The sequence below is a fragment of the Vipera ursinii genome (assembly GCF_947247035.1).
Source record: "Vipera ursinii genome assembly, chromosome: 1".
In the NCBI taxonomy this organism is placed as follows: Eukaryota; Metazoa; Chordata; class Lepidosauria; order Squamata; family Viperidae; genus Vipera; species Vipera ursinii.
This window is the reverse complement of record NC_139512.1, coordinates 290,714,164-290,736,925: the sequence shown is the minus strand read 5'-3', so window position 1 is coordinate 290,736,925 and position 22,762 is coordinate 290,714,164. Positions and strand designations below refer to the sequence as shown.

General features: G+C 36.2%; 1 protein-coding gene across 2 annotated transcripts in view; it reads left to right on the top strand.

The window, feature by feature from the left end:
* Positions 1 to 22,762, top strand: part of AHCTF1 (AT-hook containing transcription factor 1) — a 52,868-nt gene that overhangs the window by 988 nt on the left and 29,118 nt on the right. Inside the window, exons 2-12 of one of the 2 annotated variants that reach the window (XM_083367348.1) lie at positions 5,482 to 5,608; positions 7,151 to 7,404; positions 9,238 to 9,418; positions 10,895 to 11,102; positions 12,440 to 12,556; positions 13,922 to 14,006; positions 16,177 to 16,327; positions 19,172 to 19,304; positions 19,391 to 19,572; positions 20,826 to 20,887; positions 22,401 to 22,529. In XM_083367348.1, the coding sequence (XP_083223474.1) occupies positions 5,488 to 5,608; positions 7,151 to 7,404; positions 9,238 to 9,418; positions 10,895 to 11,102; positions 12,440 to 12,556; positions 13,922 to 14,006; positions 16,177 to 16,327; positions 19,172 to 19,304; positions 19,391 to 19,572; positions 20,826 to 20,887; positions 22,401 to 22,529 (1,623 nt within the window). In that variant the 5' untranslated portion in view covers positions 5,482 to 5,487. Of the gene's footprint in view, positions 1 to 5,481; positions 5,609 to 7,150; positions 7,405 to 9,237; positions 9,419 to 10,894; positions 11,103 to 12,439; positions 12,557 to 13,921; positions 14,007 to 16,176; positions 16,328 to 17,369; positions 17,410 to 19,171; positions 19,305 to 19,390; positions 19,573 to 20,825; positions 20,888 to 22,400; positions 22,530 to 22,762 lie in introns of those variants that run through there. The other variant, XM_083367349.1, reaches the window with a different exon arrangement.

The following is a 22,762-nucleotide window of genomic DNA, read 5'->3' as shown; positions in this document are numbered from 1 at the left end:
TCGCGAAATGCTGCACGACAACTTCGTAGGATTTGAATTGATAGACCGGATTGGACACTTCAAAGCTTTGGGTGGCAGATGACAGTTTAAAATGCCTTTCCCCCCCCACCCCCGACAAACACACTATTGCAAATTTTGTAAGAGCAAAGTTATCCTAAAAGTAATAAGACTGAACTTTGTATAGAGTTGTTTTGTCCATTTGAAAATATCCCTGAAGTGTGGAGCCTGGTTAGACCTGCAAATGTGACAGCTAGATAGGAAGCTCCTGGTTCCTCAGCTTTAAGCTGAGGACAGATATAAACAAGCTAAGCTCTTAATTCATCTGTGTTTTAATATGTAGACAATTATCAGGACTACAGTTGAATTGATCTGCCTTTCCAGAGTCCAAGTAGTTAATGAACATGACTTATTTTCTATGTATGCTTTAGGAATGACAGGAAAGGAGAAGTATGCTTTAATAAAAGGAAATAGTCATAGAGTGTACTGGAGTATCCTGATTTCCAACTGATTTATAAATGTTGGTAAAAATGTACAAAATATTTGAAATCAAATTGTTGCCATATCAGCAATCTTTGTCTTGAAGTTAAGGTGTATCTAGAGACTGCTATATGGTTGGTTGTTGTAGGTTAGGAAAGTTGAACAGATGAACAAGACTATATACTAGTAGGGTCCTGTGAAGAGAAAGAGATTTTTCAAGTGATCTCAGAAGTTTTATGCTGGTTTGGTTAAACAATCACATTATCTCAAGAGTTGTAGCTACATATACTTTGTGGTAATAAGAGCTGCAAAAAAGCTGTATTTTTCTCATTGTCATTCTGGATTGGTATTTGATGACTCTGTTCAAAGTGACCTGGAAAGGAAGGGCAAAATAATCATGTTCAGGATAGTGTTAAGGATTATCTGAAGTATCTGGCAGATAAAATCACTCAGATCTGGAATTCTGTCTGGGAGAAAACTACCTTATCCAGAACACCAATGGAAAATACCCAGATCCAAACAGTCACATAACCCAAAGCTACTTGTCTTATTAGGGTTGAGCCTAACCCTAAATTTGATCCTTCCCAACCTTGACAGTGTTGCCTGGTTGGCTTTTGGTAAAAATATAAAATTGCATGTCAGTAGTATATTGATATCTAATCTTATGCCAGCAAGACTATTTTAACCAGCAGCTTCATGTAGTATTATACAAAACAGAAAAGTCTAGAGTCTTGCACAACCCCACAAAATAGGTCATCAGGACTAGATCTTTCCTTTTTACCAATACCAACTAGAACCAATTCCAGAGGGAGAACCATCAGAAAAATGTGCTTCTGCTCTTAAGCTTTTGAGCCAGTCCAGCAGAATACTATGATCAGTTGTATTGAACATCACAGAGAACAAGAAGGACCAAAGTGGATGCACTACCTCCAATGTGATCCCATCAGAGATCACCCATAAGTGCAATTAGTCCATCTCAATGCTATATACAGGCCTGCAACTCCTGAAAGTAGACCAAGATAATCTGGTTCCACTAGAGTTCTCTTAAGCTGCAGCTTGATTGTCTTCTCTGCAACTTGCCCCTCAGAGTAAAGTTTGGAAACAGATGGAAATTATCCAACACCATTGGGTCCAGAAATAGCTTCTTGAATGCAGTTCACACCATCACTGAAGAATGAATTTTGGATGAAACCATAAAGTATTTCCTGACAGGATTTAGCCATCTAGGAAGGACCTGGAACTAATACAGGCAACCATGCTCACAACTCCAAAGACTAATCCATATCCTTTGGACTAACAAGCTCCAGTTCTTTCCACATAACATCTCTTTCGTCTCCAGTTCTTTTGGCTGTTTCACAAGAACTAATAACGTTGGCTTGCTACAGGTCACTTATTTTAGACCAGACATGTCAAACACAAGGCCCGGGGGCCGGATTCAGCCCGCGAAATGGTTTCATGTGGCCCGCGAAGCCATCCTGGAAACAGTGAGGGACTGGCCCCCACTGCCTTGGCCCTGGCCCAGAGACTCTCCTTCTACCAGAGACCTCCAGATCTGTCCCACTCCTGCCCAGGCCCCCATAGGCACCCTTGATGTGAACGATGTAGAGCTGGCCACGCCCACCCAGTAGGCCATACGCACTCTAGCCATGCCCACCCAGTAGGCCACGCCCACCCTGGCCATTACCCCCCCCCCCGGCCCCTTGAGGGCAACCGCAATACTGATGCGGCCCTCAATGAAATTGAGTTTGACACCCCTGTTTTAGATGGATCTTCTGATACATGTTTTCTATTCTGCTGTTTCTAAGATCCAAAAGTCCCTATCTTGCTTGCCTTTACAAGGTGCTGATTACCTGATTCTTTCTCTCAGCATTGAGCCAGGTGATTAGTTCAATCCATTTTAAGTATTAATGTGGTTAATTAAGTACAAGATTTATTGGTTATGGATACATAAGCTGCCTCTGGTGCAATATATTTTAATTCCTATTTTTGTTGATGTTTTAGTTGATTAATAAATTTAGTTGAATAATAAATAAGTTGTAAACTGAAGTATCTTCATTGTCATGAATAAAATTCCTCTAGTAAATATTCTAAAATAACTGGATTTTTTTATTCTTAAATGTAGAACCCAACAACCCATTATTATCTTTACATTCTGATACTTGACTAAATCAAGACAGCAACTATCCCAAAGTATCATTACAAAAATGTTTTGTGGCCTTTGAAGAAAATGTATTGCATTTAAAATTTAAAGGAAAGTGTTGTACTTATAAAAGTTCACTGAAGGAATCAGTGTACAATTTTATTACCTTTTATTATGTATAAAATACATATTTTACAATTTCTTTTCCACTGTTACATGTATTAGCCTTTTGTAAGCACAATATATTGTAGCTTAGAAACCGTACTTTCTTAGATATTACAATGTTGAACAAAAGAGATCTAAAACAGTGTGTAGAACATCATGTTAGGATTCTCTTCAGTACTGACCTTGTTATTAACAGCATTTCCCCCAAATTAAGCCTCCTTTGCTGATTTTTGAAGAAATTAATACATTTTTTTAAAAAAATTAAGCACTTTTTTTTCTTCTACAAATAATCTAGATGTTGATTATAAAAACCTTTAGAAGAAATAAATCTAGAAGTGATAACTGGGCTATCCAAAATGGTCTGAACAGTTTTTGGCATTCAGAGAAGCTGGTAACAAAGACCTCCTTAACTTCAGTGGTGGTGAATTAAGGACATAGATCCCATAGCTTAATCCAGTAAAAGCATAACCAGTTGAGGGCATTCTACCAAGTAAACAGTTAAAGCAAGCTCAAAGGGGCCATTCACAGTCACGCTCTGCACTTGTGCCTTTACATGTTTACAGACTTTTCTTGGAGAAACGAGTTAAAGTTATACTTTATTTAACTACAATTTATAAAGACATAATACTACATACTTTAAAATTAGATTTAAAACAGTATTTTTATTACTTTGTAAATGTGTATTTTCCTACAAGCCTTTAGATCAGGGGTGTCAAACTGGAGGCCTGTTGGCTGGATGTGTCACACGCAGGCCACACCCACTACAAAGGAAAAAAACATCACGATACGTCATGATACATCATGTGACAGGATCAAGTTTGACACCCGTGCTTTAGATCCATAATGGAACTATTAACTCTTATAGTTTGACTTATTTAAAATTATTGTTCATGGAATTATATATATTTGCAGGCCTGAGCCACATTCCCATGTCTCACCCTAATTTGCTTTTTGTACAGTGTAATTTCTTAAAACTGATTTAAATTAAATAAACAAAACTGTTCTCATATTGTTAAGGTTGCATTTTAAAATTAAAATAAAGGGCTATATATTTCTTTAGAAACATTTTCTATAGAATTTTCCAGTATAAAGAAAGCAGGTACTACAAATCTAAGTCACTTGTACTATTTTATTTCACTAAGCCAAGATAGTATCGCAAAGTCTGAAGTTTAAGTATATATGCTTTTTCATATTTGAAAAGAACATTGCTATTATGTTAATTAATCTGAAACAGATTCGGTTGCTCATAATCTTCCCCTCCCTTAGCCAACTAAGTCATAACCCTTCATTGCCATTGGTGTGATAATTCATAGAAAGAATGGACAACAAGTGGGACACACATGTGTCTCTTCTTAGGGTCAAGCATTTGCTTTACCTTGACTTGCAATATGTAGCACTCTTATGCTAGTTGCCTATAAGAGTGCTGCTGATAAATTGTAGAACCAGGGGAGATGATTTTGATACTGGCCCTATCTCTCCTGAGCCCATTAGGCAATGTCAGATATTAATAAAGGAAAATATTTGAAGCTCAGGGTTATCTGACACGAGGGGTCCTTGGTGCTCTCTGAGCTTGCTTGTTTTCTTGCAGATGTTTCATTACCCAAACTAAGTAACATCACTGCTGCATTGATGATGTTACATAGTTTGGGTAATGAAACATCTGCAAGAAAATAAGCAAGCTCAGAGAGCACCAAGGACCCCTCATGGCAGATATTATTTGTAAGCATGTGACTGATTCCAATGAATTTTGTCTAGTAGACTCCATTGCCTTATGCATGTTGATATACCGCTGCCCTGTCAGTAATATCTGAGCCCTACACACAATGGTTGTACTTACCTTGTCTGCTGAGTGAATCAGATCTAGCTCCTAGGCTTAGAGCAGCACCCAACAACGCTTAGGTGCAGACTGAAGGGAGGAAAAGCTAAGAACTTACCTCTAGTAAGCGAAATGTCTTAGATAAAGTGGACATTTGTGTAAGGGGCCCTCTTTGCTTCAGTAATACAGAATACTGCCTGCTGAAGGTAAGAATCAATCATTTCAGATCCTTCCCCCTGCTAAGTCAGGCCTCAGGGAGAGACAGTATAACATGGCTGTTCAAAATCAAGTCTGAAATAGTCCAACTTTTACATTAGTCCTAGAGCTGCAGTATTCCTGCTTCATTACAGGGTATTCTGCTGATTCCTCCAACTCTTTCAACCTCAGCAGCTCTAAATTGAAATTCAGAAAGGAGCAGCTGTTCTACTTCCTAGTCATCATCCAGTTGTTAACAAAGGGGGTGAGGTGAGAGAGCAGTCAACACCTCTCCCTTTTGCACTTTGGCAGGGAATATTTTTTTTTTAAAAAAGGGCCCTGAAATTACCCAGACTCTAGCCCTCCCACCATTCATTTAGCTGTCATTTGTTTATACCTGTCAGAATTGCTGGAAGTGTTTTGTTTTTTTTACATAAGAGATAGAATGGGGGTGGGGCACGGGACAAACAGAAGGAAAACACACACTTACTAGTCACATACTCTTTAAAATTAAGGAAACATAAAAGAAAATAATTAAAACTAAAGAGACAAAAGAAAATAATTAAACTCTGAATTTCTTTTAGTGTGCTCTACCATAACCTTGGTCATATATTCTATAGTACAGTATTTTAATTATTTGCTGGCACTGACTGCTTACTTGAATAAACTTCCCACTGCATTTTTACAGTGAAACATGCGAGACCTAACTGCTCATGTAACCAGCTGTCTACTGCAGTTTCCAGATGTGACTATACAAGCACTTGGAGAAGATGAGATAACACTAGATTGTGTACTTCATGGGAAATTCACAGGAGGTAACAATTGAGCTCACACTTCTTAATTATTAAGACTACAAAAGGTGTATTGTAACATGCATGATTAAATACTTCTGTGAGGGCAAAAAAAGATGAGGTGGGTAAGGTAAATTGCATGATTCTAAAATTTAGTATAGGAAGCACTTTTCTTGAGGCAGCACTTGTGTTGTTGGACATACTGCTTTTTATATTTCTTTAAAAGCAAAACCTGGTTGTAGAACTATAGCAGGTTTATCTGTATAGAAGCTGAAATTGATTATCAGTCCAGTGTTAGGCAATCTACATTGGCTTAAATGTAGCTCAGTTCTGAAGTTTAGTTAGTCAAATGTTAATAGTTTTAAAAATAGCTTTGGATTCTATGCTTTGGGGCTGCCCTTCCATATGCATTCAAACTGAATTTCAGCGATGTGGTTTTGCTGTTCTTTTTGCTTTATGTTGTGAGCTCTGACAGTATGGAATCTTTCTCAGATGTGACACATCCCTTGGAATCCTTTCCTTTTGAAAGCTCTAGTTCAGACATGTCAAACTCGTGACGTCACGCAACGTATCGGAGCCTTTTCACCATTGCTGGCAATGGGGTGGGCGCGGCTTCCAGATGACACATCCAGCCCATAAGGCCGGCAGTTTGACACCCCTGCTCTAGTTGACGTTTTTCTTCTTTTTTACTGGGTAGCAGTTTCAGTTTTCAGTGTTGATAATTGGTTGTCATTTTGTAAATTCATAACTTCAACAAACTGTTGAAAGTGTGCTATTATAACATTGCTGTATTTGTCATCCTGTACGTATCTTTGTGATTCAAATATCCAGTAGCAAGTATATGCCATATTAAAATCAAAGGAAGTTTTAAGTTAACCTTAACTCATTATATTTGCTCCATAAATTTCTGGTGAGTTAATATGAAATTCATAAATTATCTTGCAATATATAGCATAATCTATATTTACACACACACACACGTATAATGTATATGTATATATACAAACACACATACACATATATATATCTCCTATTACTCAGCACCAGATACAATACGATCCTGGAGCAATTTCTCCATTCTCCAAGCAATAAGTGCTTTGTTTGCTTTGTTCGTCTTTATCTGAGTTCATTCTTTTCTTGAACTTAATCCTGTTACTAATTGAGGGCTGAATCATTGTTCCACTGGAAAATGTTTTGCCACTCTTTAGTTCTTCATTGCATTTGCTTAAACATAGATAATAAGAATTTTTAGGAATTAGCGTTTTTGTGTGGAACACCATAGTTTTTAGGAAGTGTTCTCATTTGTAAATAATTTTAAAAAGTCAGGTACAAGCATACTGCTGAGGATTTCGGTATATAAATTATCCTGAGCTTGTCAATTATATTTATTGAACTACTTGGTCTAGGGTTTCAAATGATATGTAACTAAGATATGGAATTAATAAATCCTAGTGTATGATGCAAGACCCCCCTCTCCCCAGTGTTTCTCCAATTGTTCTATCCTCTCTGCGAGTATTATTTCTTCACAGATAAGATTTCCTCTTATATATATTTCTTCTCTTATAGGTCGAAGTGGATTAGCTTGCCTTGCATGTGGACCACAACTTGAGATTGTAAGCCCTGTCACAGGAGAACGACTGTCAGCGTATCGTTTTAATGGGGTGAATGAACAGCTACCCACTATTCTTGCAGTGAAAGAGTTTTCCTGGCAGAAAAGAAATGGACTATTAATTGGTTTAGAAGAAACAGAAGGAAGTGTTCTGTGTTTGTATGATCTTGGAATATCCAGAGTGGTTAAAGCAGTTGTTCTTCCTGGAAGGGTATATACATGATTTCTTAATTTAAAAAATAAGTTCTTTGTCCTGATGCATGCTCCAGCTGTTGTTTCTGCTTTAATGCTTTCTCTTTACAGCAATTTGTATTCTCTTAAGTATTAATCATGACCTTTAAAAATTACAACCACATATTTTTATATTCCAGAGTTGCAGTCATGTAAATTAATCAGTGTTGGGTTCTGTAGTATAAGATGTTCTCATTTGTTAGAGTTGGTGAATTTTGCCATAAATGTAGCAATTCTGGAAGAGAATACTAAGCAGGCTGAGCTACTAGTAAATGAAGAAATACACTGTTGATGAACAGTAAATGATTTTTATGTAATATATAAGAAGAAACAAAGAGAAACAAAAATTCACATATTTGTCTTCTCATCTGTGCAAGAACATTTTATCATTTTGCCACAACTAAATTTATAGTTTGGTCATAGTAAAATAATACATATGTAGTTAAAGTTACCCTTTAGTTTTTCTTTCTACTTTACATTTGTTTCAAATGTATTGCCAAGTGCATCTGAATTTGCACAGATTATAATAAGCAATCATGGTTGTAATTTTTTTTTATTCTTTCCTACCTTGGGCAGCTTCTGACTGCAGTAGCATGAGTTTGGGTAGGGGATCTGCTGATGAATAGAATTGGCCAAAATTGGAAGTAGGAATAGTAGTTTCTGTAGGAATATCTGTGCTGTTTTTTTAAGAGTAATCTGACTTTCAGGAGAAACATTTCAAGAATTCAGTGAAAACTCTGCTGACAGTTCTCTGTCAAGCTTTTGGTGTAGATGCAGCCAATATGCTGCTACTTTATTTTGTTTTTTTGTTTTAAATAATCTTATTTGTATGCCAATAATCAGAGAACATTCTTCTGATTTTTTCAGTTTTTACTATTTCTTTAGTATTTCTGCCCACTTTACTTAGATACAAATTTAAAATAAATATTGAATTTGACTAGAATTGTCTTCAGTGTTATATTTAGTTAAAATCAGAAATAAAGTGTGATGGTTTAGTAGGTCATCTACACTTCAGTTTCTAAAGTGAGGGAGAAGCAAAAGAATGAGGAATCACTCATTTCTGATTTAGATAAGAAAATAAATTCTAATATTATGTAATATTTGAAAGCAGTGTGTACAGAGGTATCCTGACTAAAATGTTTTTTAAGAAAGCAAATCCAATCCTTAAAGGGTATTCAGTATTCGAGTACTTTAAAAAAATAATTTTCAAAAGGGATTAATCCAGTTGTTCAAATTCAAACAGGGTTTGGATGGCATTATATGAAGAGTTGTTTTCAATGGACATTTGTGTTCTGTTTATGAGGCTTAGTGATTTCTTTTGGCAATGCATCGAATCTCATTGATTTCAAAATTTAAGTTTGGGTATTCTGAGCAAGTTTCTTTGCCGCTTGTCATCCTGGAAAAAGTATATTGCATGATTCATAACATTCCAAGGATAAATTAATGGTTTTCTTATGAGCACTTACAGAAATAAATGATAGAAGAAAGGCTTCTATGTAACTATTTTGGAACAATAATTAACCATGGAATGTCAAATATATGAAAAATTAATGAAAATTTTCTGATGTTTTAGTGGCCACATGACAAAATTGCACTCTTTGCATTTAAAGAAGAATTGATCATATTAGTATTATGTCTTAACCAGCAAAAATAGCATTTCTGAATTACTATATTAAACTGTGGTAGAAGTTATTTGGATATTGACTGGATTTCAGTGATTCAGAAATGACAATTATAAATCCCAATGTGACATTGATTATTCATGTGTTTATCCTATAGGTTTTCCAACTTCTTAACTAATATGCTTTTTTAGGTCACTGCCATTGAACCTGTTATAAACCATGGAGGAGCCAGCTTGACAACTCAGCACTTGCATCAGTGTCTCAGATGGCTGTTTGGTGTGGCTGTGGTGGTTACTGACGTTGGTCATGTCCTCTTGATAGATCTTTGCTTGGATGACTTATCATGTAACCAGAATGAAATAGAAGCTTCTGGTAAATGATATTACTTTTTATCTGTTATACTGATTTCTAGTTAATAAAGAGGAGTTAGGTTTTCTAGATCATATGGGAATATAATTTACAAAACTAAAATCAGAATACTAATTTAAATTCTCATCACTGGTATTTGGGAAGATGACTGCCATTGGTCTATTAACCTATAATATGTATACTTGATTAAGATAGAAAAATACAAGTTGACAGCAGCAGGAGACGATAGAGCAATATTTTTTCTACAATAATTTACTGAGCTAGAAATACTGTGCTTTCAGATTTATCTGCAATAGAGTAGCGATGTAGATTATTGATGTGATGTACATCTAACCTACGTGTGGTATTAAATCATATGAAAATGTGTTAGGAACACATACTAAGATCTAGAAACTTTCAGCTTACTAACTTGCTGTTATTTATTACTACTTCTGAATATCATGCCTTATCACCCTACATTTGGGTGAAGCTACTGAATCCATTATGGATTTATTAAATAGAAAACACTGCTAATATAGACCAAAATCTGGACTGCTCTTGTTCTTTATCACATCCTCAAAATAATGTCCAAAAGACAAAATACTCTTAATTTGTTTTATTATGAACCTCCAGATTGTGATATGTATTTGTATAAAACTTAAAATAAGATACTATACGTTGATTCCTGTAGTCATCTTTTCAGGACCTTCCATGTTCAGGAAATTTTAAAATGAACTAAAAATGAAAGCAACTATTAATTTGGCTTTATAATAAAATAAGGGTATGTTTTGAATGAAATAAACATTTATTGATCTGTTCATTTTTAGCTGTTTGACATTGGAAGCATTAAATTACACTCAAGAAATAGACTAATTTGTATATGGCATTGATAGGGAAAAAGAACAATGAAACAACCTATTGGAAAGCCCTAGTTAGCCTCAACAGATTACTGAAAATTGCATGCAGAAAAGAAACATAACGGTGAAATTATCATTTCAAAGCTTTATTTAAGTTAAACATTGGATTGCCGCAGGTATTTGCTCTGATTATCTATAAGGTTAACAAAATCATATGGTTGCATTTCCTCTTCATTTTATAGAGAAAGGAATGAACTAATGAATGCACACAGTTCAAATGAATAGAGACAAGAATAGTTGTGTGGTCCTTGGTGCTCTCTAAGCTTGATTGTTCGATTGCAGACATTTTATTACCGGACTAGATAACATTGTGATGATGATACCTGGACAGGTAATGAAACATCTGCAAGCAAACAGCCAAGCTCAGAGAGCACCAGGGACGTCACAGTTTAACCATGAGCTACATTCTCTTCTATTGATATAAAATATTTAAAATGAAAAGAGATTAACAAAACCAATCTGTATCATTAGTCAGTCTTACTTAATTGTGTGCCTAAGCTACTTTATTCTGTGAGCAATTTTTTTAGGTAAGCAGCTTTTAAATAAGGCAATATGAACTTGTTATGTACTGCCATACATACAGATCTAGAAGTTATCACTGGAATCCCTTCTGAAATTCCACAAGTAAGGGAAGCTGTAATAAGGAAAGGCCGACATCTCTGTTTCCAGTTACTGAACCCATCAGGAACTGGTGTGACCACTCTCTCATACATACAAAGAAGCAACCAGTTAGTTGTGGGATTTTCTGATGGCTATCTTTCACTGTGGAATATGAAAAGCTTGAAAAAAGAGTAAGTATATGAAAAATGGTATGTCACTTAATGAAATAAATTGAAAAGGAAACATGCTAATATGCTGATCATTGAAATCTGTATATATTTTTGAGATGCATATTCTGGATACATTTGTCCCCTTACTAAAAGGACCAATGTATAGCTCTCCAGCTGTTGGATTGCATTTCCACTGATTCTCACTATTGGTCCTGTCAGCTAGAACTAGTGTGAGTTATATTACATCAAGAGGTTATTTACATCAATATATTACATCAAGAGGTCCCCAACCTTTTGGGTACCAAGGACTAGTTCCATGGAGAGAGATTTTTCCGTGGACTGGAGGGTTTGTGATTTCATGTACTGTCTGCATGCCCCGGATGGGGCTTTGCTTGTTTGTGCAGACCGGTTTCTGGCATGCCATAGTCTGGTGCCGGTCCATGGACTGGGGGTTGGGGACCCCTGTATTACATAACAAATGTGCAGCAATTTGGAAGAGATGTGAAAAGTGATGTTAACTTAGCTTGAAAGTTCTCACCATTGTAGGTCCATTTATGAGATTCACTTTCTAGAGAAAGGATGGGATGAAGCAATTGCTATTGATTCTTCAATCCTCTAGAGCAGGGGTCTTCAAACTTGGCCCTTTTATGACTTGTGGACTTCAACTCCCAGAATTCCTCAGGCAGGCACGCTGGCTGAGGAATTCTGGGAGTTGAAGTCCACAAGTCATAAAAGGGCCAAGTTTGAAGACCCCTGCTCTAGAGCATTGGAGTTTCATCCTGGAGAATTAAAAATATAGAACATGGTGCCTGATACTGCAGATAAAGGGGGAAATTTGCAAAAACCATATTTAGTTGTGAAGTTCCAGCCTTTTCACAACAGAACGGTTCCTTAGATTAATTCCAATATATTCAGTGAATCAAATAACTTCAGCTGCTAGCTTACAGTTTAGGAAAAAATATTGATACTCAAATGAAAAATGCATCCAACATATGCCATTTTTTATGCATATAATTAGGACTAATGATATGGCTATACTTAATACTTTCGTTTCTGTAAGTTTTGAAACAGTTCCATATAACCCATCCTTTAATTCAGACAGCAGAGTTTTGTTAGTCTATATTATAGAATGCTGCAATGTAGATTATACATTACCCAAAATACCATATTTCCCCTAATTTCCATGTTGATTATATAACTGAATATTGAATTAAAGTATGATTACTGAATTTCCATCCATTATAAAACAATAAATATTTAGGAAATATGCCAAAATAATACAGTGTCCTGTAAATTAGAGAATTATTTTAAAATGTTTATCCATTTCCCATGTCTTCAATCCTACCTCTAATATTCAGATACCATTTCCAGTTAGAGGGAGGGAGAGTTCCTGTATATGCTGTTACTTTTCAAGAACCTGAAAATGATCCTCGCAATTGTTGCTACTTGTGGGCTGTCCAATCAACACAAGAAAGGTGGGTGAAGCAGTTTGGCTATTCTAATGATTGTAGATTCTAAAAATGTGTTCAAATCATGATTTAACTTGCATTGCTACACTCCAACAAGTAATTGATTCATTGGAGAGAGGTGTTTTACCAGACTTTAGGTATGCAGCTTTATCTGTTTCAAAACAAAAAATCTGAAATGTAAATCCAAAATTAGGATCTTGGCAATTATCTACTCCTAAAAAGTCTTCATTTTTGCTACTTGGGTATTGAAATAGTATATGTGTACATATGGAAAATAAGTGACAGGAGAATAAAAAGGGGATTTCAGGAATCCCTATCCCTTGTGCTTTTCCCTTCCTGTGTTGGGAAGCAATATGAAGAGTTGAAGGAACGAAAAAGGCTAGTTCTACACTGATCCTATTGATAGATACTTTTAGACTGGAGAAACTTCATTCTTATTGAGAATTTCTTCATTTCATCTAGGAAAAGGGGATTTGTTCTGATGTGCCTCTTAAAACTTTATCTTGGTTTGAGGTGCCCAGTAGAAATGACATTAGTGAATTTTAGTATGTGTTCTGTAGAAACGTGAAGGTGCCTGCAGTTTTTCTTAATATACGAATATAATTTCATCATCATTTCACGATCATTTCAATGGCATACATCCTGGTGATTAAGCAAGCGAGATCATGAAGATCAGTCATTGAAACAAATAGGGGTAATTTGATTTTTGTGCAATTGATCGAGCTTCTACATCTGAAGTAGGAATGACAACCTAGTGATAGCAATAGCACTTAGACTTATATACCACTTCACAGTGGTTTACAGCCGTAAGTGGTTTACAGAGTCAGCATATTGCCCCCAACAATCTCGTCCTCATTTTACCGACCTCAGAAGGATGGAAGGCTGAGTCAACTTTGAGCTGGTCAGGATCAAACTGCTGGCAGTCAGTCGTCAATAGAATTAGCCTGCAATACTGCATTCTAACCATTGCACCACCATCAGCGATATCTGTTAGATGAGGGATAGGAAGTATTTTGAACTGTTGGCAGAAGAGTCTTTCGCAGTAGTATGGTTGTCATGCACAGGGCTAAAATTTTGGTTTATTTTGCCAGGATGTTTTTTTCCCCAGTTGAGTTATAGCTTTCTTTATCTTTCAACTGTATAAAAGACTGCTTTAAGATTACAGTAATGTTTTCATTGGCTTCACACCTCAAACAGTTGTAAAATAAGTCCTCCCATGTAAACCCTAGAGCCATAACAAAAGTTCCCTAGGGTCACAAGTTATCCTCTCTGTGGTTTACTATACAGCTGTGCTTACTTTACTATCTGCCTTATATAACAAATAATTGAGATGCCTGTATTCTTTATTATAGTCTTGATATTTCATTTTAGTGAAGGAGATATTCTTAGTTTACATTTGCTGCAGTTGGCTTTCAGTGACAGAAGGCGGTTGGCATCAGGACAAATCATATATGAGGTAAAAGTATTATGTTTAAATTTTAAGTACTGAAGTAAAGTGTATTAGAACCTATTACAGCATTAATCTTACCACTACAAATGGGCTGCTAGTTTGCTTGCTTTTATTTAATTTAGATTTTAAGATAATCTGGCGTCTTTCTGTAGGAGAAGTATATGCTGAACCTGTGTTTAATACCATGGCTATTGAGATAATTCTACACATTTTAGACAGTATTAAGACATTTTTAATTTCATGTGCACATGTTTGCATTCAGAAGTTTCTTCTCAATTGTTAACATGTTGAGTTTTGTACTTGTATTGTTAAGTACATATTGAGTTTTTATACTTGTTCATTGTTAAAATCGAGAAAAAGAGTTTAATAAAAGGATATAATGTAATTATGGGCCATTTCCTGCCACAGATTTAAAATTATTCACTTTATCAGAAGGTAAATAACGTATTTGAGTGTAAATGGGATTCAGACACAGAGGCATCAATTCCCCCCCCCTAAAAAAAAAGATTGATTGCCGTGGTTGTGTGATAGAAGCCATGGCCCATACATGCAACAAATAAAAAGGTGGTGTGATTTCAGTTGTGCAGTTCAGCCATCATCTTCATATTTTTTGTATATCCAGCAGACATCCAGATTACATCAAGGTGTTCCATAGTCTTTATGAGATGCAGGGAAAGCAACTTGGAGCAACATTTGTAATTGCCCAATCTCTGATAGATTCTCTTAACCTTACACAGCATTTTTCTGGGGACCATTAGCATAATAACTTGAAAGTGGGACTGTAAATGAGGAGCTCTCAGACCTGAGGTCCATGTGAGAAGGAAATAGAAACAATTCCAGTAGTTTGTTTAAAAGAACTAAAAAAAATGAAATTATCCTTAATATTGGGTAGCTGTGATCAGATCATTCTGTATATAAATTTCAGAGCATTTATTTTAGTCTCTGGTGCTTAATGCAAAACCACAAAATCACTTGAACTTCGTTTTGAGTTATATTTTTAAGCAGATATTTTAATGGTTTATCAGTAATAATTGATAAACTTTTTTTTAGAAAGAACAAGCCTCAAACATTCTGAGAGGCTTAGAAAAAATGTCACGTATACACTTCCTTCCAGGGTTAATTTTCCATTGGTTTAACTGCATACTTAACATACTTATTTTTTTCATAAATTCAATTTCCTGTCTTTCCTTTTCAAAAGTTGTTTAATTTAAACAGAAGAACAGACCTGATTTTGAATTATATTCATGTACTTAATAGCTCATGTATAAATTACCTAACATTGAACTAGATTCATCATAGGTGCTGAAATGTCACAGCCACCTTTTTGCTTACCAACTGGATTGATATGTGAATTGCCTACGGCAGGGGTATCAAACTGCCGGCTCAGAGGCCGGACGTGTCACAAGGAAATTGCGCCCAGCCCATTGCCAGCAATGGGGAAAAAGTTCCGATATGTTGCATGACGTCACGAGTTTGACAATGTCTGGCCTACTGGATTGCACATTTTTCAGCTTGGTTATTTACTTTTACAATAAACACAAAGAGGTGATTTGTGCAGTAATGATGTTTTAAAGCATTTTAAACTATTAGAAAAAAAAATAAATTTCTCTTTTTTAAAAAAAAATCTGTGCTACTAACAATAAAATGGTGACATAAAAAAACCCAACAGTATTTCCTCATTTAAAATAACTTTGGTAGTTAATATCAAGAGGTATATTGGCCTGTGACCTATCTGGGAATATGTGACCTGCCATTTCATTGTTCTAACTTTGTGGAAAGTAACTTAGAATCAAAGTTTCGCATCCTGGGAGAAGACACACATATATCCTCAAAGTAGTTCTAATAGGTTTTTTACATTTTTACTTAAAGAAGCATTGCCACTTCTGTATTACTGAACATTCATGACAGTTAAGCAGGGTTCAGTATGGACACAGTTGTTCTTTATCTTTCACTTCATTCTTAAAAATTGTCAATAACATTGATTAATGGTGTCTTAAAACTGTCAATGCCATTGATGAAAAGTTGCCATTCAGATAATACTTTAAAGACCAAAATAATTTTTATCATAACTGAAGTGTTTTCCAAGTAATAACCAAGATGTTAAGCATTAGTTATTGAGAATTGAAGTTCTCACATTCTTCATCAGATACATTGACTTGATGTAATATTTTTCCAGGGTTTGGAATACTGTGAAGAAAGATACAGTCTGGACCTCACAGGGGGTGTTTCCTCTTTGAGAGGACAGCCTAGCAATATCAAATTAATTGGTTGTCAAGCTATAGAAAAATTTCGAAGCCATGTTGACAGAGAAGATAGTATTAATGAAGGTTAGTATTGTACACTTCACAGCTAATAATGAGAACTTGTTATGTCAGACTTATGCCTGAACGATACAATTTGTTTCTGCATAAATGTTGATTGTTTTTTATGTCCTGTTTAATTCTTAGTAATAATTTGTGGTATATATTTCAATTACGAACAACCCAGATACATTTTGTGAAGTCCTATAAATCTATACTAGAATTAGTATTTAATTAAAAAAAATCACTGAAACGTATGTGTGCATTCACATAGACATACAAATTTATATGTAATATAAATGAATAGAATAGAATAACAGAGTTGGAAGGGACCTTGGAGGTCCTCTCTAGTCCAACCCCCTGCTTAGGCAGGAAACCCTATACCATTTCAGACAAATGGTTGTCCAGTCTCTTAAAAACTTCCAGTGTTGGAGCATTCACAACTTCTGGAGGCAAGTTGTTCCCTTCTAATTGCCCTTCTATTTGCTCAGTTGAGCTTCCTATTGTTCTTCCTGTATGGCATTGTGTTCCAATGTTAAACCCCCAGAGCTGGTGTGGAGAATGGGCAGAGGAACAGAATTAGGGTTTTTATTGCATTATCAAGCAGAATGACATATTTAGCTCTGAGCAAGGACAATTAAAGGAGCTATTTCTGGCTTTAGCAGTTAGAGACTAGAATGATAGATGTAGCTGCACTTTCATCAGATCAATAAGTCACATAAATCTATATTTTCCAAGAATACTTAGTAGAGTTCTGTTACACATTTTAGCCACGGGAACATCAGAGTAATGGGCTTGAGAATTGCATTAGTGCCTTGAGGGAGTGTCTAGATATGGTGGGTGGTACAATATTTTTGCTTTCACTCTGTGTGTTATCACATTCACCCATGTCCTTTTGTGCACTAGTCTGGAAATAGTATAGATTAGATTATTATTAGATTAAACTGTATTATTACTATTAGATCGCCAAGTCTTTCCAACCATAAAGTGATTGGGGAGACATAATCTGAGGTGTAAAATGGTTCTTCAAGGATAGAAGATGTTTCCCGACTAGAGGCCTTGCATGGTGTACAATATATGGTCTATGAGTCAAAATCTCCTTTCACATGGTAATCATTGAATAAACAAAAAGCTTCAGATGGTCACAGCTGTATACATTTCAAAAGTGATATTTAGAGCAATTTTTTTTGTTTTACACAGTGATGTAATAGCATTTTATCATTCAGTTTTGATGGTTGTTTGCTTTTAAGCATTAATCGTTAAATTTAATTTATAAGGATAGACTAATATTTGCCAAAGATTAAATAAATTACAGCCTGTATAACCAGCTGCTCTTCACATGAAAAGGTAACTGGAAATTGACTTTAGGGGGTTTTTTGCTGCAAATATCAAAGGTATTTTTTTTTAAAAGATAAGATAAGATAACCTTTATTGTCATTTTTTTACTGTGGGCACAACGGCACACATCAAAAATGAAATTTAGTTGCCCGCTCTCAAAGTGAAACACATACATGACACACACCTAGCCATACTATATACAACATATGTACATAGACCCACATTCCTACATATACATAACAAATACATATTAAATACTGTCCATCTTGAATATATAACGGAAGGAGGAAGCCTGAGAGTTCACAAGGTTAGTGCTGTATGGAATGAAACTGTGGCTGAATCTGGATGTTCTGTTACGGATACCACGAAGCCTCCTCCCAGAAGGTAGCAAAGAAAAGAGGTTGTGAAGAGGATGGAAGTTTCTATCACTTTTTGCCACCTTAAATGAAATAACCATCTTTCAGAAAAATAAATATTTCTGGTTATGTAGATTTTTGGTGAAGGATTATACAATTATGAGTTTAATCAGAGAGTAGTAGGTACAGAATTAACTACAATATTTCATAAATATGGAGTGTTTCTCAGGCATAATTCCTTCCACCAGGAAACAATTCTTCCATTAGCTTGTAGTTAGTGCTACAGAAGCACTTGGCCGAATTGGTTTAAATAGTGGATAGTTGGTTAATTGGCTTAAACAGTGAAATAGAAATAGATCATTGGCCTTATTCTGTTTGTGAACCAATTATTGTATGAAGAGGTTAAATGGGTAGCACTCACCCTAGCTGACAGCGAGCTGAACTACAATATTAGGTCATTGGTAATTTTCTCTAAAGGGACGTGGTGGCTCAGTGGGTTAGGACGCTAAGCCTGTCGATCAGAAGGTCGGCAATTTGGCGGGTCAAATCCTGAGTGCCGCGTAAGAGAGTGAGCGCCTGTTACTCGTCCCAGCTTCTGCCAACCTAGCAGTTCGAAAGCACGTAAAAATGCAAGTAGAAAAATAGGGACCACTACGGTGGGAAGTTAACAGTGTTCCGTGCGCCTTTGGCATCCAGTCATGCCAGCCACATGACCACGGAGACGTCCTCGGACAGGCGCTGGCTCTTTGGCTTTGAAACGGAGATGAGCACCGGCCCCTAGAGTTGGAAACGACTAGCACGCATGTGCGGGGGAACCTTTACCTTTACTAATTTTCTCTAACACCAATATCTAATCTGTATTTGATTGTTTTAAAAGTATTTAGTTTAGTTTGGTTTAGTTTAGTATAGGATTTTTTTTTAGCTTTAGCAAAAAAAGATGGCTAAGAGCAAATATCAAATGCACTTATATTCATGGACTCTTAGCTTGGATTGAACTAAGTAGCTTAATAAATTAGGACTGCAAGATATTCAGAGATTGTACATAGCCAAGTATTTTGCTATGTTGCATGGGTACCTCTTGAGATATAAAAGAATGTAAATCTATTCCATAGAATTGTATTGATATAATTTGTACCTGCCTTTTATAGTAATTCCATCGCCTTTTTTTTTGACCCAGTCATGTCACCTGATACAAGTGTATCTGTCTTTACCTGGCAAGTGAATACCTATGGTCAAGGCAAGCCATCTACCTACTTAGGTATTTTTGATATAAATCGCTGGTATCATGCTCAGATGCCAGATTCATTAAGGTAAGTGATAGTCTCTTCTTACCACAAAATTTCAGAAAGAATAGATGTTAATACTGTCAGATTTACTTCTTCTTTGTTTTCTTAAGGCCAGGGGAATTTTTACACAATTGTCCATATTTTGCATTATGGTCTTTGGATGCTGTGGGGAGCATCACCTCTCCGAATCATATTTTGGATGTCTTGGTACATGAACGAAGCTTTACTCGGGGAGTGCCTCCTTCATATCCTCCACCTGAACAGTTTTTTAACCCAAGCACTTACAATTTTGGTAAGTGTATTATCAACTGCTTTTACGGGAGCATTTTGAAGTTATTGCACCCACCATATACTTTTGAAATATTGTTGTGATGGCCTTTCCAGGTCTGAAAAAGTGGGATAAAAATCTAATAAGAATAATGCACGTTCTGCTGCAATAGGTCAAGCAGTAATTTGTATGTCAGTGCAGGAAAAGTACTGTGTAAAGCTCAGATTTATTCTTAATACAGATAGTCCTCAACTTACAATCATTTGCTTAGTGACAGTTTGAGGTTACAACAGCCTGAAAAAGTGATATATGAGCATTTGTCACATGACTGTTGTAGCAACTCTGTGGTCACATGATCAGAATTGGGAGTCTTGACACTTGGCATGTACTTACAACAGTGGCAATGACCTGGAGTCATGTGGCCACCTTTTGTGACCTTCTGACAAGCAAAGCCAATGGGGAAGCCAGATTCACTTAACAACCGGGTTACTAACTTAACAACTGCAACGATTCATTTGAGAATTGTAGCAAGAAAGATCATAAAATGGGGCAAAACTCACTTCACTGACTTGCTTAGCAACTGAAATTTTGGGCTCAATTGTGGTTGTAAGTCAAGGACTATCTGTATATGGAATGTACATTGCTGCATTTTGATATAAAATATTAATCTCCTAGCGTCTCCTTTGGTTAGTGCTAGTGATAAAAAGTATAATTCTTTCCTATGATGCTTGCTTAATGTTTAATATCAACTACGTATATTACTTGTTATGCTCTGTTTCAGGGAGTACCATTTAATTTTACAATTAAATGTTGGGATTTGGGTGTGGGCAAACATTAGTATTGGAAAAGCTACTCTCTTCTTTTATCTTTAAGCCGGTGCCCTTTCTTGTACTTTATTTTGTTGTGTCCATAACCGTTGCTTTTGCAAACTTTCCTCCTGCTTCTATTGTACAGGGGCCAGAAGTTGATTAGTACTAGACTAAATCAATACTGTCAAAGTAGTAGCATACTGGAGAGCTGTCATTATTCCTGGCTTGGTTTTAAAATTATCAAACGTATTTCAAGAGTCAGACTGATTCATTGAATTAAATTATAGTCCATTGATTTGGACAGAGACCTGGATATAGATTGAGGGAGTTTAATTCATCCTCTTATACAATTATCGTCTCTGCATCAGTGCCCCAATGTATGAAATAAAATTGCTGGAAAGCTTTGCTTTCATTATAATATCAGTCATTTTGCCCCTCATTATTCTAATGAAGAACTCTATTCCACAGATGCCACTTGTTTACTGAATTGTGGAATAGTTCATATGTCTTGCACAGGATTTCAAAAAGATGTAAGTATTATTTGTTTACTGCTGTATTATGGCATTCTATTTATTTTCTTATCTTTTTCAATTCATAAACATGTGGATCGGCTTTACTTTGGAAACTTTATTTCTGCTTAAAAAATATATATCTAGTGGTTTAATAGTTAGTCATTGATTTTGGTTCTAACTGCAGAACCAGTTTGGTCTAGTGGTTAAGGCAGGGGTGTCAAACTCAATTTCATTGAGGGCCGCATCAGCATTGTGGTTGGGGCCGGGTGAGTATGGCCAGGGTGGGCGTGGCCAGCTCTACATCGTTCGCATCAAGGGTGCCTATGGGGGCCTGGGCAGGAGTAGGACAGATCTGAGGATCTCTGGCAGAAGGAGGGTCTCTGGGCTAGGGCCAAGGCAATGGGGGCCATTCCCTCACTGTTTCCAGGATGGCTTCGCGGGCCACATGAAACCATTTTGTGGGCCAGGTCTGGCCCCCGGGCCTTGTGTTTGACATGTCTGGGTTAAGGCATCAGGCCAGAAACTAGGCGACTGAATTCTAGTTCTACCATAAGGCAAGGAAGCCAGCTAGGTCATTCTCTCAGGTGAAAACGGGTATGTCAGTTCCTGTCTTAACCAATTGGATCAACACTTGGCTGATATGGGAAAACAGAACCCTGGAGCTGGCAATGCAAAAGTTATGATTTCTATATGCCTGCTTACACCTTTCATTTGCTGAGACCAGAACCTACCACTCCCTTTAAAAATGTTTACTTTCCCATTTTTAAAGATTTCACATATTTTCTAAACAGGTACAGGTAGTCCTTGAATTACGACCACAGCGGAGCCTGCCCTTCATGATTGTAAATCATAACAGTTGTGAAATGGGTCAGTCACTTGACTGATCTAGTCTTACAGTTTTTTCTTGCAATAGTCATTAATTGAAGCATCACAGTTGTTAACTGATGGCTCATTATGGGTACAGTTTTACCAAAAATTGGAAGTAAATGCCAGTTTTTAACAAAACGGTTGTAAAAACATCCTGGGACTGCAGGATGGTACAAGTGACCAGAAATGTGGCCTGGTTGCTGAGCACCCAAAGTGTGGCCATTTGACTGTGGGGAGGGGCAACTGTCAGAACTTCAAATCAGACCGTAAATACTCAGAACTTTGTCAGAACTTTGAACAATCACAAAGTGAGCAGTCATAAGTCATGGACTACCATGTATTTGGAATCATTTAAAAAGTAATTCTTAAACATTTATGACTTTTTGTACCACAGTACACAGTTTTTCAGAGGCACTTGAGCAGCACAAAGCCTTGCAAGTGAATCTGTCCAAGTTACTGGGTCTTGATTTCTACTATCCTGCCTATACCAAACACAGTTACATTTATTTCTTTATAGCTTCTTTGCCTGGTATAGAGAATATGAAAAGCAGACAATAATTTATATGCCTTTATTTTTACAAGAATTGTTTAATTTAAAATGTAGTGATTTTTCAGTGTTCTACATACAGTTTGTCCTAATGCAAAATTATTTGATTAATTGCAGACATTGCATTTCTTAAAAAATTCTGGCTGTTCATTAAATGAAACTATTCCTGAGGGTTATAATAGATGCCTTATTGCTGGTTTACTGTCTCCCAGATTTATTGATATACAGCCAACAAGTCTGAGCCAGGTGAGTTTATGATGAAGATATGATTGAAAATGCAGTTATGTTACTTGATTCTTAAATTTTAGTAAATTGGTGATTGGCATGGCTATCTTTGCGAAAGAGGGAATAAATTGACTATAAAAGTTGGCAAACCCCAGAAAACTTTGAAGCTACAATTACTGATTCCAGACTGAGCAGACCCAGTGTGTCCATATTCCTAGCTGGATCCAGCATGTCAGATGCTATGCAGCTACAGC